This window comes from Marmota marmota, unplaced genomic scaffold (genome assembly GCF_001458135.2).
Source record: "Marmota marmota marmota unplaced genomic scaffold, marMar, whole genome shotgun sequence".
Taxonomy (NCBI): domain Eukaryota; kingdom Metazoa; phylum Chordata; class Mammalia; order Rodentia; family Sciuridae; genus Marmota; species Marmota marmota.
The window spans coordinates 653,504-669,373 of record NW_026000338.1 but is presented as its reverse complement, the minus strand read 5'-3'; the positions used below and the strand labels follow the sequence as shown (position 1 = coordinate 669,373).

The window sequence follows — 15,870 nt, the reverse complement described above, 5'->3', positions numbered from 1 at the left end:
GGGGAGGGGGGAGGGTGGAGGATGGGAAAGGCAGCGGAGCACAACAGACACTAGGATGGCAATTTGTAAATCAATGGATGTGTAACTGATGTGATTCTGCAATCTGTGTATGGGGTGAAGGTGGGAGTTCATAACCCACTTGAATCAAAGTGTCAAATATGATATGCCAAGAAATTTGTAACGTTTTGAACAACCCACAATAAAAAATTAAAAAAAAAAAAATAAGCACTCCTAACTCCTATAGATTATCAATTAATACTCTTCACATGACCTAACTGAAATTTCACTAGCCTGAAGCCTTGATTTGGTTCATGACTGCTAGAATTAAAAAATGTCTTTTATAACACATTATTCCTCATTGTTTAAAATATTAAGACACACATTAGTCATCCTACCATTAAACTAATCCCCTCTCTGCCTTTGTTTCAAAGGCCATGCTTTCATATATTTGTGTTTAATGTGTAAGTATGTGTTGGTATGTTTGTGTATGTATGTGTGTGTATATATGAAATTTTCATTGCTAAATTCATTTTGATTATGTCAATCAGTAACAGTTAAAAACAAAATAAAAACCGCACATATAAAGCACACTGTATCTATAGTTATTTAAATATTATGATTCACATTTCTACAACAAAGAAAGAGATCAGGAAAACTTTGCTAACTTTAAAATCATCAAGAGTCTGTCACCAATGATAATATAAAAATGGCCAGTAAGCACATAAAAAGATATTCAACATAATTTATCATTAGGGAAAGGCAAATTAAAAACTGCATGAGGCACATCAATGTTTATAGCAGCACAATTCACAACAGCTAAGCTGTGGAACCAACCTAGATGCCCTTCAGTTGACGAATGGATAACAAAAATGTGTTATAGATACACAATGAAATATTATTCAGCATTAAAAGGGAATAAAATCATGGCATTTGCAGGTGAATGGATGGAGTCGGATAATATAATGCTAAGTGAAGTTAGCCAATCCCCAAAAACCAAATGCCAAAATGTTTTCTCTGATATAAGGATGCTAATTCATAATGGGGTTGGGGGGAAGCACGGGTAGATCAGAAGAAGTCTAGATAGAGCAAAGGGGGGGAGGGAGTGTAAGGGAGGGGGCTTGGCGGTAGAAATGGTGGTGGAATGAGATGGACATCATTACCCTACGTACATGTATGAAGACACAAATGGTGTGACACTACCTTGTGTACAACCAAAGATATGAAAAATTGTGCTCTATATAGGTAATGTGAATTGTAATGCATTCTGCTGTCATACATAACAAATTAGAATTTTAAAAAAAATCACATGAGGTACCATTATATACTTACTAGAAATAGGTAAAATAATTTTGTAAAAATATGACAAAAGTAAACACTAATAAGAATGCAGAACAACTGGAACTCTCACACACTATTGTTGGGAACACAAAATTGTACAGTCACTTGGGAAAACTGACAGCTTCTAATATATATATAATAAAATAAACTTACCATATAATTCAGAAATTATCATTCTGCATTTTCATTACACTGAAAGAGATCCCTATACTTACAAAAAATAGTACATGAATGTTTGGGGCAGCTATGATTTTAATCCCCAAACCTGGTAATAATGCAAATGTCCTTCAAGTAGAAATGGCTAAACAAACTGATACATCCCTGCAAAGGACAATTATTCAACAAGAAAAAAGGAACACCAGCAATGACATGGATGAATTACAAATGCATTTCACTAAATGAAAGCAGTGAGACTAAATAGGCAGCAAAATGTATGATTCCAGAGATGGAGATGTAACTCAGGGGTAGAACGCATGCCAGAGGCCCTGGGTTCAATCACCAGGAAGAAAACAAACAAACAAATAATTCCACGAATGAATTTGGAGAGGAGGGTGAAACTTGTATCTTCACTGTATCTTCCATTTATCAAAATTCTCTAGAGAAGGATACACTAAAAAGAGTGAATTTTACTGTATGTAAATTAAAAATGACTTTAAAAGCCTTTCTATACATACAGAAGATGATTCATACCTCACATTAGTTTCATCATTAAATTCTTCAGCCCATTTCTTCCTTGATTGTGCAGTAGTAGAACCATCTAAACGGTAATAGTCAATATTTCGAAGCCATTTCCCCTCACCTGAAAATTTAATGAGAAAACACAAAAAGGATTTGATACATTGCTCTGCTAACAGATTTTCCTCCTTACTCACCACTTAAAAAGGATATATATTTATAATGCTGTATTTCCAGTATTTGTATAGTACCACACATATTTTTCTTAACCTAGGGACAATTAATTGTATTACAAATAAATTCACCACAAATTTCATTCAAAAAAATTTCAATTAAGTAGATATTGAACATAGGTGGTGGTTATTGTTTTGGTACCAGGGATCGAACCTAAGTGTCCTTAAAAACTGATCCATATCCCTAGCCCTTTTTAGTTTTTATTTTAAGACAGGGCTCAGTTAAGTTGCTTAGAGCCTCACTAAGTTTTAGAGGCTAGCTTTGAACATGCAATCCTCCTGCCTTGCCCTCCCAAGTCACTGGGATTAAAGGCCTACACCACCATGCCTGGCTTCTGAACATACATGAGAATTTCATAAAAGCATTTATTTGATTAAAATCCTTTAAAACTGCCCAACGTAGGGCTGGGGTTGTGGCTCAGCAATAGAGCACTCGCCTCTCACCTGCAAGACCCTGGGTTCGATCCTCAGCACCACATAAAAAAAATAAATAAACAAGTGAAATAAAGGTATTGTGTCCAACTACAACTAAAAAATAAATATTTTTTAAAAACTGTCCAAAGTATATGATAAACTGCACTTTGCTCATGAGGTATGCTTTAATTATGCAAATGGAGGGAAGGAAGGGAGAATGGGAATAGGAAAAACAGTAGAATTAATCAGACATAACTTTCCTATGTTCATTTATTAATACATGACCACTACAACTCCACATCATGTTCAACCACAAGAATGGGATCCTAATTAGAATAAGTTTTACTGCATGTATGTATAATATGTCAAAATACATTCTACTATCATGAATATCTAAAAAGAATTTTTTTAAAAATTACATAAAAACTCAAGTAAATATGCAAATAGCCAGGTTTCTCCCCTTTTTATTAACAACTTGGTAACTACCAGGTGAACACCATAAACAATGATTTTATTCATTCATTGATCAAGTATTAACTGAGTGCCTGATATATGACAAAACCTTTTACTGGTTAGCCAAAAATTTCAGCATATATTTCCATTTTATGAATATTATTTGGGTGTTCATATGTGTATCTATGTGTGAGTGTGAAGGTCTTAGGTATGTGAGTTAGTGATCTGACGTCAACTTTTAGACAAGTTATGTAAAAGTTTCCCAAGACTTGCATTGATACCAGGAATTGAGTGCTTATGACATTTTAATATTTCATACATAATCTTCATTCTGAATTTTTAAAATTTTTTTAGTTATAGTTGGACATAATACTTTATTTATTTTTATGTGGTGCTGAGGATCGAACCCAGGACCTCGCACATGCTAGGTGAGCGCTCTACCACTGAGCTCCAACCCCAGCCCTTCATTCTGATTTTTTAACTATAAACATACTACTACTATTACCCATCCAAGAAAGATTCATATTTCCATGCTGTAGAGTCTTAATAAATGAATATATATGCCTTTTAACAAATTCTTTAAACTTCGTACATTTGTTAAATAGATGTTTTTTCATGTTTATGATTTATGCATGTTTTATACTGAAAACCTAGAATTTCCTTGCTGAAAATTCAATAATGTCTAAAAACGTAATTTTACTTATGATCTTTATTCATTCTATTAGGGAAAACAGCATATGTATCTGTAGAAAAAAGAATTTGAGAGAAGAAGGTGGATAAAAAGGTCACATTTATATTATAATCAGTCACTTCAACAGTATAAATATTGTAAAATATTATAATAAATATACTAAACATAAATGAATGGAAAATAATATAACTATTTTTAAATGTTTTATTAGAGCTTTATAGATATATACAATAGTGGGGTTCATTTTGACATAATCATATATGCTGGAATATAATTTGCTCCATTTCATCCCAAGTACTTTCTCTTTCCCTCCTCTTCTCCCTCCCGCTGTTCTCCTTACCATACTTACTAGTCTTCCTTCTATTTTTTTATTGTTTTATTTGGTGCTTTATGGATTTGATTATTTAAAAAAAGCATTTCAACATAGTTTCCTTTTTGTGATAATGGTGATGAATCTCTAATACCACTTCCATGAATCCAATGCATAAAAACTGGTAGTATAGGTCAGTAGTTAATAATACAAACCTTGGAGTAAGACTCAATGAATTTAATTTCAGTTTCACTGTTTACTAACATTTTCACTTCATACAAATAATTAAACTCCTTATGCATCCATTTCTTTATAAAAATGGGGATAATTCTGTACCTCTTACACAGGGTTGCAGGAAGTCACTGTTTGTGCTTATGTGTTAAAGTATTTCCCCTATGCTTTTTTTTTTCCCTCTAGCAGTTACAAGATTTCCATCTACATCATTGACCCATTTTGAGTTGATCTTTGTGAAGGGTGAGAATTGGGATCTAGTTTCACTCTTCCAAAAATGGATATCCAGTTTTCCCAGCAACATTTGTTAAATAGTTTGTCTTTTCTCCAATTTATCTTTTGGCACTTTTTCAAGAATCAGATGACTGTATCTGTGTGGGTTTCTATTTGTGTGTTCTATTCTGCTGCATTTATGTGTCTGTTTTTATGCCAGTACCACACTCTTTTTGTATAGCTCTGTGGTATAATTTGAAATCTGGAATTCTGAATTCTGATCCATGTTGATATGAGGAATTATTTCAACTTGTATTTGCTTAAACATGCTTTGTGGGCTAAAATATAATCTATTTTGGAGAAAGTTCCATGACCAATGGTAAAGAAAGTATTTTCAGCTATTGCTGGGTTAAATATTCTATAGATGGCTGTTATGTCCATTTAATCAATAGTATGTTTTAACTATGCAGTATCTTTGTTGATTTTATGTTGGGAAGACATATCAGTAAGAGAGGTATATTGAAATCACCAATTATTGTAATTGAGCCAATTTGGGCCATAATGTTAGATAGTGTTTTTCTTATGAAATTAGGGCATACATATTTACAATAGTCATACCTTATTTCTGCATTGTTCTCCTGTGTAGTGACCTTTTTTTGTCTCTTCTTACTAATTTTGGATTGAAACCTGCTTTGATTGATATGAGAGTAGCTACTCCTCCTTACGACTGAGTTCCATTTGCATGGAATATCATTTTCTATCCTATCACTTTCATCAGTGTGTGGATGTCTTTGCCAATGAGCTATGTTTCTTGGAAGGAATATATCATTGTATCTTGTTTATTAATCCAATCTGTCACTCTATGTCTTTTAATTGGAGGATTGATACCATTTATATTGTTATTATAGAGGTATGCATTTTATCCTGACATTTTCCTTTTTGTGATATTTGATCCAATCCTAATTCTTATTTGCTTACTTAACCATCTAATGATATCTATCCTTTCCCAAGCTCTCTTAGTTGTTTTCTTCTTCTCCTGTGTGTAGTATTGCTTTATCTTTTTGCAATGCTGGTTTAGTGGTCGTGAATTCCTTTAGCTCATAGTTGTTTGAAAAGTTTAAATTTCTGCTTTGATTCTAAAGGACACAACTTTACAGATTATGGCAATCAATATTAGCAGTTGTTTTCTTTCAGGGCTTGGAACATACCATTCAATGTCCCCTGGGCTTTAGAATTTCTATTAGGATATCGGCTGTTATTCTGCTAGGTTTGAATGTGTACATGTCTTGATGTCTCTTTCTTGCAGTTTTTAAAATTCTTTATTTTTCTGGAATTCTCACATTTCAAATATAATGTACCATACATAGTTTATTTTCTGGTCTGGTCTATTTGGAGTTCAATCAGTGACATTACCCAGAGTTCTTGTATATTCTGTTCAGTTTTTTAATTTTTTTTCTTATTGTCTGAAATTCAATTCATGGACTTTATCTTGAAGTCCTGAGATTTTGTCTTCTGACTTATTTAATCTATTGGTGAGAATTAGTCAACTGAGTTTTTTATTTGAATGAGTTTACATTTCCAGGACATATTTGGTTCTTTTTAAGAATCTCTATCTCTTTACTGGAATGTTCCTTCATACCTTGTATTTTCTCCGTTAGGTCATTATTTAGATCTACTTTTAATTCACCGATCACTTTAACAATAATTTTTTAAAGTCTTTGGCAAACATTTCCTCTTCTTTAATATCTATAGGTTTAGTTTTTTGAGGATTATGAACATTTGGTGGCATCTTATTACCTTGATTTCTTATGTTTCTATATTGAGATCTAAAAATTTTGTGGGGCCAATCTCTATTTCACCATTATATGAGGGTTTTTCTAGAGATTTTCTTTTTCTTTAGAATGTGTCCCTGAGCTAGGGGTATAACTCAGTGTCAAAACGCCTGCTCAACATGTTCACTATGAACTTTGAACAATCTCTAGCATCACATTGAAATATGAAAATCATAAGTAACTGTGACCACTTATGAGCAAAAATATATCCTATAAGACATATTAACTTATTAAAAATGTTCGGTACATGCTAGCAACTCAGGAGTCTGAAGAAGGATCACAAATTCAAGGTCAGTACCAACAACTTAGCAAATCCCAGTCTGAAAATTAAAAAAATAAAGTAAGTAGTGGCAAACTGTCCTTGGGTTCAATTTTTAGTACCCTTCCCCCCGAAAAAATGTTTACTACAAACTCACTAGTCCAGAAGTGGAAATAGCAAAATAGAAAGTGATATCCTATAATAGGCTGAAAAAATAGTGTCAAAGAAAGTATAATGGATATTAAAAATATATAAAGTATTTGAGAAAATAGGAAGAAGCAAGAAAGAAAAAAACTGAAAATAAGAAGAGACATGAATTGGCATGAACATACTTTATATACAAAGATATGAAAATTCTGCTCTATATGTAAAATAGAATTGCAATGCATTCTGCTGTTGTATATTTTAAAAAATAAGATCAATTAAACAAAAAAAGGAAAATAAGAAGATAGACACAAGACAAAAAAAAAAGAAAACATGAAAGAGGGAGAAAGCATAGAAAAAAGCAAGAAGAAAAAGAAGACTAAATCCAGTTAATATTAAAAAGAAAAAACATAGCCAGGCATGGTGGTACAACCTGTAATTCCAGTGACTTGGGAGGCTGAGGCAAGAGGACAAGTTTGAGACCAGCCTCAGCAACTTAGGCCCTAAATAACTTAGTAAAACCCTATATCACAAAATAAAAAATAAAAAGGCTGGGGATGTGGCTCAGTGTTTTAAGTACCACCAAGTTCAATCCCTGGTATACACCCCACACCCCAAATAAAAACAGAAACCAAAAACACAACAGCCAGGAGTAGTAGCACATGCCTATAATCCTAGCTATTCAAGAGGCGGAGGCAGAAGGATTCCAAATATGAAGCCAACCTCTATAACTTCCTGAGATCCTGTCTCAAAATAAAAATAAATAAATAAATAAAACAGTTGGGGACATAGCTCAGTGGTAAAGCATCCCTGGATTCATCCTGAGTACCACAAAACAAACACACATACATAAAGCCCAACCACTACAGGGAGAGTGGACAGGAAGAGAGACATAAGGAAAAAAATTGATGAGACAGTAAGAGTACAGAAAAGCAGAAGAAAAATAGAATGAATAAATTCAATTGATATAACATTTTTAAAAATGCAGGGAGGAGGAACAGAGACATAAGAAAAATGACAACAGAAAAAGAGGGAGGGGCTGGGGTTGTGGCTCAGTGTTAGAGCGCTTGCCTAGAATGTGTGAGGCACTGGTTTGATTCTCAGCACCACATAAAAATAAAAATAGGTCCACTGACAACTAAAAAAATATTTAAAAAAGAAGAAGGAAAATATGTAAGAAAAAGAGTGGGAGAGAGTAGGTAAAAACAAGAGAGAATGGAATGAGTAACTCCAATTAAAGTAAAACAATACATAAAATTGGATTAAGATATGCAAAGTCAAAGAGTAGCAAGAATCTATCAAATTAACACAAAATAAAATACCAGTGAAATTTTTAAAATGCTAAGTTAAAGAATCTAAAATTATTCCCTGTAGAAGTATTTGAGACAGAATGGTTTCTTACTGGACCTTCCAACTTTGGAATGCCAGCTACTGGGAAACACAGAAAATGCACAAGTATCAAATACATGACCTCTGAGTGTCTCTGGGCATGGGGTTAACAACTACATCATCTGTCTCTGTGCTGTGTTGGGAGCTGTATATTTAGTTTGTCACCCATCCAGCTCAGCATTTCTGCTTCAAAAGCTTCCAGAACTCAGATTCTTTCACCTCTCCATACTGACCTCAACATGCCTGCCTCGGATGCATACCTGGGAAGTTCTGGCTTTTCTGTGGCATTAACAGGCACATAAAAACTCTTGGGAGGGTCTGAGGAATTTGCTCTAAGTGTCTGCAGTCCTGCAGCCAGATCTTTCTCTGGCTGAGAGGACTAACAGTACGAACCTCACCCACCTTTCTATCATGCCATCAGGAAACTCTGGAAGTTCCTGAATGAATCCTGATGCTATTCTGCAGACTGCCACAGGTGTGTACATACTGTTACCCCCAACTCTAACAATTCTTGCCCTGCCCTTCCTCATATAGCCAAGATGGGTCTGAAAATTCCATGATTAATCTCAGCAGTTGAAATCTATTTGAAGAGATGAAACTCTACCAGACTATGTCAGGTTTCCACACACCTGTGTAGTTGTAGTTTGCCAATTTCCAAGGAATTTCCATTGGCCTTCTGCAGTCTAGAGTTCCACACAGGTTTGTGCTACTGTCTCATTTTTGAGTGCAGGTAGATTTTTGGACTGGGCCCCAGAAAATCAAATGAAAGTAATGGAAAAGTAGCCCACAGAAACAAAAATTGAAAGATGGGGCTGGGGCTATAGCTCATTGGTAGAGTGATTGCCTTGCACACATGAGGCACTGCATTTAATCCTCCACATAAAATTAAATAAAATATATAAAAAAAGAAACTTGCAAAACTGGATTTAAAAAAACAAAACTGAAAGATAAAAAAGAAAAAAGAGTGCCAAAAAGTATAGGTATTCTCTTTCTATGCTCAATCTTTTTACTCAGTATGTCTAGTCACTGAGTCAACACTTCTTAAAATCTTTACGATTTCTTCTTTCAGCATTTCAAGAGAGAGAACAGAGACATAAGATACTCTGACTTGTAATCCATACATCTCTTCAGGGAGCTTTTGCTCTCCCTCACTGAGCACACCAGGCAAGGATGCAGTCTATTTCTCTATTCTTTCTCTCTCTTATTATTATTTAAAAAAAATTTCTGGGTTTCATATGGTCACTGAATGAGTTGGACTCCAGTGCAATAGGACTTTGGGGGGAATAGGTGGGGGTAATGGGGATTGATGCTAGTACCACTGAGCTACATCCCCAGACATCATGAGAAAATGAAATTACAAGCTCAGCATATTTTAATAAAGATGTGCAATTCCTTAATAAAATACTTGCGATCTGAATCAAACAACACATAGAGAGAATCATAAACCACGATCAAGTGAGATTTATCCCAGGCTTGCCAAGTTGATTTAACATCAAAATTTAAAATCAAAATAATACACTATATCAATAAAGAAAAAATAATTTATTCTCAATAGATGCAGAGAAATCATTTGAGAATATCCTATATTCTCTCATAATAAAAATACTGAACAAACTAAAATTACATTGAAACTTCATCTACTTGATAAACACCACCTATGAAAACCTACAGTTACTATCGTAGGAAATAACAGACTGGATATAAAAGACTGGATTTTCTACCCATAACATTAGGAACAAGACAAGGATGTCCACTGTTGCTACTTCCATTCAACATATAATGGAGTTCCCTAATTAGAGCAAAAGAGAAACAAACATAAATAAAAGGCATCCATTTTAGAAAGAACTATTTCTATTTGTAGATGCCATGATCTTGTAAACAGAATATCCAAAACAATCTTCTAAAAAAGATTAAATAAGAAAATAAATTCAGCCAGTTTGCAGCAGCCAAAATCAATATACAAAAGTCAATTTATACATTTCCAGTGAACAAAAATGAGAACAAAATCTCATTGCCAACAGCAACAAAAAGAATAAAACATGTAAGGATAAATTTAATAAAAGAAGCATAAAATTTATACTCTGAAGACTACAAAATACTGATTAAAGTAATTAAAGTCCTTAACAAATAGCAAACATCCCATGTTCATAGGTTAGAATACTCTTATTATTAAGATAGCAATACTTGCTAAAATTAAATATTGTGGAAACTAATGAGCAGACAAAACAATTTTGAAGAATTAAGTAGGAAGAGTCACACTTAATTTTTTTGCAGTGTCGGAGAATCAAACTCAAAACCTCACATGCTAGGCAAGCATTTTACCACTGAAGTATATCCTATCAATTCCCCAATTTTAAAACTTACTTTCAAAGCAATGGTAAACAAGGCAGTGAAATACTAGCATGAAGACTGACATAAAGATCAGTGGAACAGAACTAGGGGTCAGAAAACAAACCTATATCCTTTGATATACTTTTTAAAGTACCAAAATCATTAAATGAGGAAATAATATTGTTTTCAACAAATAGTACTGGGACCACTGGATATCCACAGCAAAAGTCAGAAGATGGGGGGCTGGGGATGTGGCTTAAGCGGTAACGTGCTCGCCTGGCATGCGCGGGGCACTGGGTTCAATCCTCAGCACCACATAAAAATAAAATAAAGATGTTGTGTCCACTGAAAAACTAAAAATAAATAAAGAAATATTTTAAAAAAGTCAGAAGATGGAACCTTACTCCACAACATATATAAAAAATAACTCAAAATGGATCAAAGATCCATTTAATGATCCAATGTAAGAACATAAAACTTTTAAAAAGGAAACAAAGGAGTAAATCTTCATGGTTTTAGATTTGGCAATGGTTTCTTAAAAATGACATTAAAAGCACAACCAACAAAAAAATAGATAAATAGACTTCATCAAAATGAAATCATTTTTGTATACAAAAGGTCACAATCAAAGTGAAAAGACAATTCACAGAATGAGAGAAAATATTTGCAAATAACATATCTAGTATGTAGAATATAATTTTGAAACATTCATATCTAAACAACAAAAGACAACAAATGCAATTTTAAGAAGAGCAAAAAAAAAAAAAATGAAAATGAGCAAAGGACCTGAATAGACATTTTCCAAAGAAGATAAACAAACAGCCAACAAGCACATGAAAAGATATTCAGTATTACTAGCCATCAGATTAATGCAAATCAAAACCACAGAGACGCCACTTTATAACCAATAGGGTGGCTAAAATTAAAAAAAAAAAAAAAGAAAAAGAACAAGTGTCATGGGAGACTTGATGCAGGAGGGTCTCAATTTTGCAGCCAACCTGAGAAGCTTAGTGAGACCCTGTCTTAAAAGATGAAAAGGGCTGGGAGTGTAGCTCAGTGGTAAAGTATACCTGGGTTCAATTGCTAAGAAGAAAGAAAAAAAAAAAGAGAGAGAAATGAATAACAAGTTTTGACAAGGATGTAAAGAAATTGAGATGCTTCTATATTGCTCTTGGAGTATAAAATTATACAGCCAGGTGCAGAACAGTTTGGCGATTCCTCAATAATTTTAACAAAGAGTTATCCTTTGACACACTAATTACACCCCAAGTATAGATTCAGAAGAATCGAAAACAAGTGTTTAAATAAACAGAAATTGCATATGAATGTTCATAGCATCATTGTTATTAATAGCCAAAAGGTATCAATAGAAGCAGAGAAATCATATTGAGCTCAAATATCTCAATGAATACAGATATTGAAACTGCGGCATTATTCAAACAATAAAATATTACTAGGCTATAAAATGGAAATAAATAATAATGCATGCTACAAATGGATTAACATTGAAAATACTGGGCAAAGTGAAAGAAGTCAGTAAATAAGAGACAATATATTATGTTCCCATTAACATGAGTGGTCCTAAATAGGACAATTTTATAGAGACATAAAGTAGATTAGCAGTTGCTTGGTTGTGAGGGAGTTGAGGGGGAGAGTAGGGAGGTAATCCCTAAAGGTACAGAGATTTATTTGTTAGTGACTAAAATATTCCAACATTGACTATGGTGAATATCTGTGAATATATTAAAACCATTACCTTACATAAACTATTGATTTATTTGGTACCAGGGATTGAACCCAGGGAACACTTAACCACTGAGTCACATTCTCAGCCCTTTTTATTTTTTTTTATTTTTGATACAGGGTCTCACTAAGTTGCCAAGGGAAGCCTTGAACCTACAATCCTCCTGCCTCAGTCTCCCAAGTCGCTGGGATTACAAGCATGCACCCCTACCCAGCTCCCCCTTCTATACTTTAAATCGGTAAATTTTATAGGGGAGAATTATATATTAACAAAGATATATAAAAATTAAAATTTTTACTATAATTACAACAACAGAGACTACTGTATTAGGAAATTTTGTTAAATAATTCAATTTTAACTGCCCTTGTCACAAAAAGTAACTGTGAGGTGATAGATATGCTAATATATTTCACTAAATGGCCACATTATTAATATCTATTTGTATTGTATAATATGATGTTGTTAATACCAAATATACACAAGAATATTTTGTTTAAAAAAAAAACAGAGGTATGTGAAAAGAACCAAGAATAGAAAAAAAAAAAACTTATGTATTAGGGTTATGAGACTCACAACATTTTGTTTCCTTTATTGTTTTGTTTCCTTTATTGTTAAAATGTCTTTACAATATGTTTAAATAAGTATTTTAAAAATTATTTTATAGAAATGTTTGTAACTCACCTTTATAAATAAGAGGTTTGTCTTTATCTTCTGTTTTCTCTCTACTAGCCAATTCAAGAAAATCTTCAATCAAGTCCAGAGATATGAGTGACTGGCTGAAAACAAGACTGGAAAAAAAAAAAAGATTAGTGTTCAAACACTAGAACATTCACCTTAAAAAAAATCACCTAGTAAAGGCTCCACTTCTTCCCAATCCATAAATTAACACAATTATAATCAAAATCTTAACAGGATTTTATGTAGAAATTAACACGAGAGTAAAATTCATAAGGGAATGTCAACTATTGAACAACCAAAACAATTTTGAGAATCAAAAAGATGGAGGTCTAAGTCTACATGATTCCAATACTGAAAAAGATACCGTAATCAAGACTACTGGTGAAAGGACAGGAACAGATCAATGGAACAGGAGAGAATACAGACAGAGTCATATAATGTGGATAATTGGTTTTTGGCAACAGGGAAAAAGCAATTCAATGAAAAATGGATAGTCTTTTTAATAATGGTCTTGGCAAAACTGGACATTCATATAAAAAACAATGAACTTTGGTTCAAATTTTATATCTTATGCAAAAAGTAGGTCAAAATGGAACATAAATCTAAATGTAAAATATAAAAACTATAAAATATTTAGAAGGTCATATGGAAGAAAATCTTTTAACTTAAACTATCTTAGAAACATGACAATAAATGGATGACTGGTGAAAAATAAAGGTGATAAACTGGACTTCATTTAAATGAAAAGCTTTTGCTCTGCAAAAGACACACTGTTCCAAGGAGGTAAAAATTTTTAAATCTCCCTATTAAAAGTATTACAATATTTCAAAATTCTGTGCATCCTATTATATGTTATCACTCCATTTCAAATAGGTCTGCAAATTCCTGATTCTCTATTCTAGTGAGTTTAAACTCATTTTTAGCCATGAAATACATTTGTTGACCTAAAGTTTAATATGAAATTAAAATACATAAAATCAGCATGATACTTTAGGTATTGTGGGAAAAGGAAGAAAAATGCCACTGGTAACTCATCCTCTGCTCTAGGTTAACAACTTGCTCAGAAGTAATCTGAAAACCACTATTCTGATCCAATACAGTAGTGAGTAAATGGATAATATGTGATAAAAAAAAAAAAGCTTGGAAGAGAATGTAGAAGGAATTCCTATCCCTTACATATACAAAGTAGGTCGATATATAAAAAGTTATGTATTAGTGGTAAGTGTGTTTCTTAAGTTTTACTTGATTCTGGCAGGGAGGTGCTTATGATTCCAAAACATCCCTTAATAGTCACCACTAAATGTGTTTAGATTTAGTGGAGATAAAAAGAACAGCTGAAGCTATGAAAGAGCTGCTGAATTTAACAACATATAAATTTTCTGTTATATGGCTTCCTGATCTTTGCACTACCAGAGGCTACTATCTCCCAGTTGCCAACTTCTAGAACACTGGTAAAGAAATGAATTGAGTCCTAGGGCTCAGCTTAAATAACCAAAGCCTATGTCTTGACACCTAAGTAGTCTGGTTATCTATCTCAGAATCAAAAATTTCTCTGAAACAATTAATGTGAATTGCAAATTATTTTTTGTTAGTGTATATTAATTATATAAAATGGTGCATTCCATTATGGCAAATTCATACATATGTAAAAGCAATTTCACTATCCAATAACTTCATTACCCTTGTCTCCTGTACCTCAATGATCCCCTTCTTCAAACCTAATGAGGCTCCCTCTAGTTCCATGGTATCTCTTTCTTCCTGTTTTTGTCCCTTTAGCTTCAACTACACATGAGAGAAAACATGATACTTTTCTGACTTATTTTGCTCAACATTATGATCTCTAGTTTCATGCATTTTCCTACAAATAACATAATTTTGTTCCTCCTACGGCTAAGTGAAACTACACACAAACACTCTCTCTCTCTCACACTCACACACACCCTTTCTTTATGCATTTATCTGCTGACTCATACCTAGGATGATTCAAAACAGCTACTGTGAACTTTGTTGCTGTAAACATGGACATGAATGTATCACTTAAGTATGCTGACTTAAATTCTTTTGGATAAATACCAAGGAGTGATATAACTAGATCTTATAGTAGTTGGATTTTCAGCTTTTGGAGTAATCTTCATACTGATTCCCATAGTGGCTCTACTAATTTGCATTCTCACTTATAATATGTAAGTACTTCTTCCCCCACACTCCCATTCTGCATCCTAGCCAGCATTTATTATTATTTGCATTCTTGAGAATTGCCATTCTAACTGGAGTGGGATGGAATCATAGTATAGTATTGATTTGCATTTCCCTGATGGCTAAAGATATTGAACATTTTTTCATAACATGTTAGTCATCTGCACACCTTTAGAGGTGTCTGCTCATTTCTTTTGCCCATTTTTATTGAATGGGTTGTTTTTTTTTAAACAAACACAATGCCTTTATTTGTATGTGGTGTTGAGGATCAAAACCGGGTCCTACAGGTGCTAGGCGAGCACTCTACCACTGAGCCACAATCCCAGCCCTGGGTTGTTTTTTTTTTTGGTGTTGATTTTTTAAGTTGTTTATTATGGAAATTAATCCTCTGTTGGAAGAGTAGCTGGCAAAGATGTACTCCCATTCTGTAGGCTGTCTCTTCACTCTTTTAATTGTTTCCTTTTCCTATAAAGAAGGTTTTTAATTTGATGCCATCCCATTCATTGGATCTTGCTCTTACAAGGTTACGATAATACAAGTAATAACTAATAGTTGAACTCTAATAAGTATTCAATTATGGGTAACCTTCTATGATGATAGCATATTCTATTATAGCAGAGGGCAGGTGGACATCTACAGTGAATATGGGAGAAGAAATTCCTATATAGGAAAAGACCATTAAAATCCTTCTATACTCTTAATTTTAAATCACAGAGGTTGATAGTGAAAAAAAGCAAGT

The 15,870-nt window shown here is 33.3% G+C and overlaps 1 protein-coding gene across 16 annotated transcripts in view; it reads right to left on the bottom strand.

The window, feature by feature from the left end:
- The window catches only part of Atrx (ATRX chromatin remodeler), a 242,039-nt gene that overhangs the window by 44,040 nt on the left and 182,129 nt on the right, over positions 1 to 15,870 (bottom strand). For all 16 annotated transcript variants that reach the window (XM_048797444.1, XM_048797448.1, XM_048797447.1 and 13 more), the window contains 2 exons: positions 12,939 to 13,045; positions 2,029 to 2,137 (listed from right to left, as the gene is read on the bottom strand). In XM_048797444.1, the coding sequence (XP_048653401.1) occupies positions 2,029 to 2,137; positions 12,939 to 13,045 (216 nt within the window). The remainder of the gene's footprint in view (positions 1 to 2,028; positions 2,138 to 12,938; positions 13,046 to 15,870) is intronic.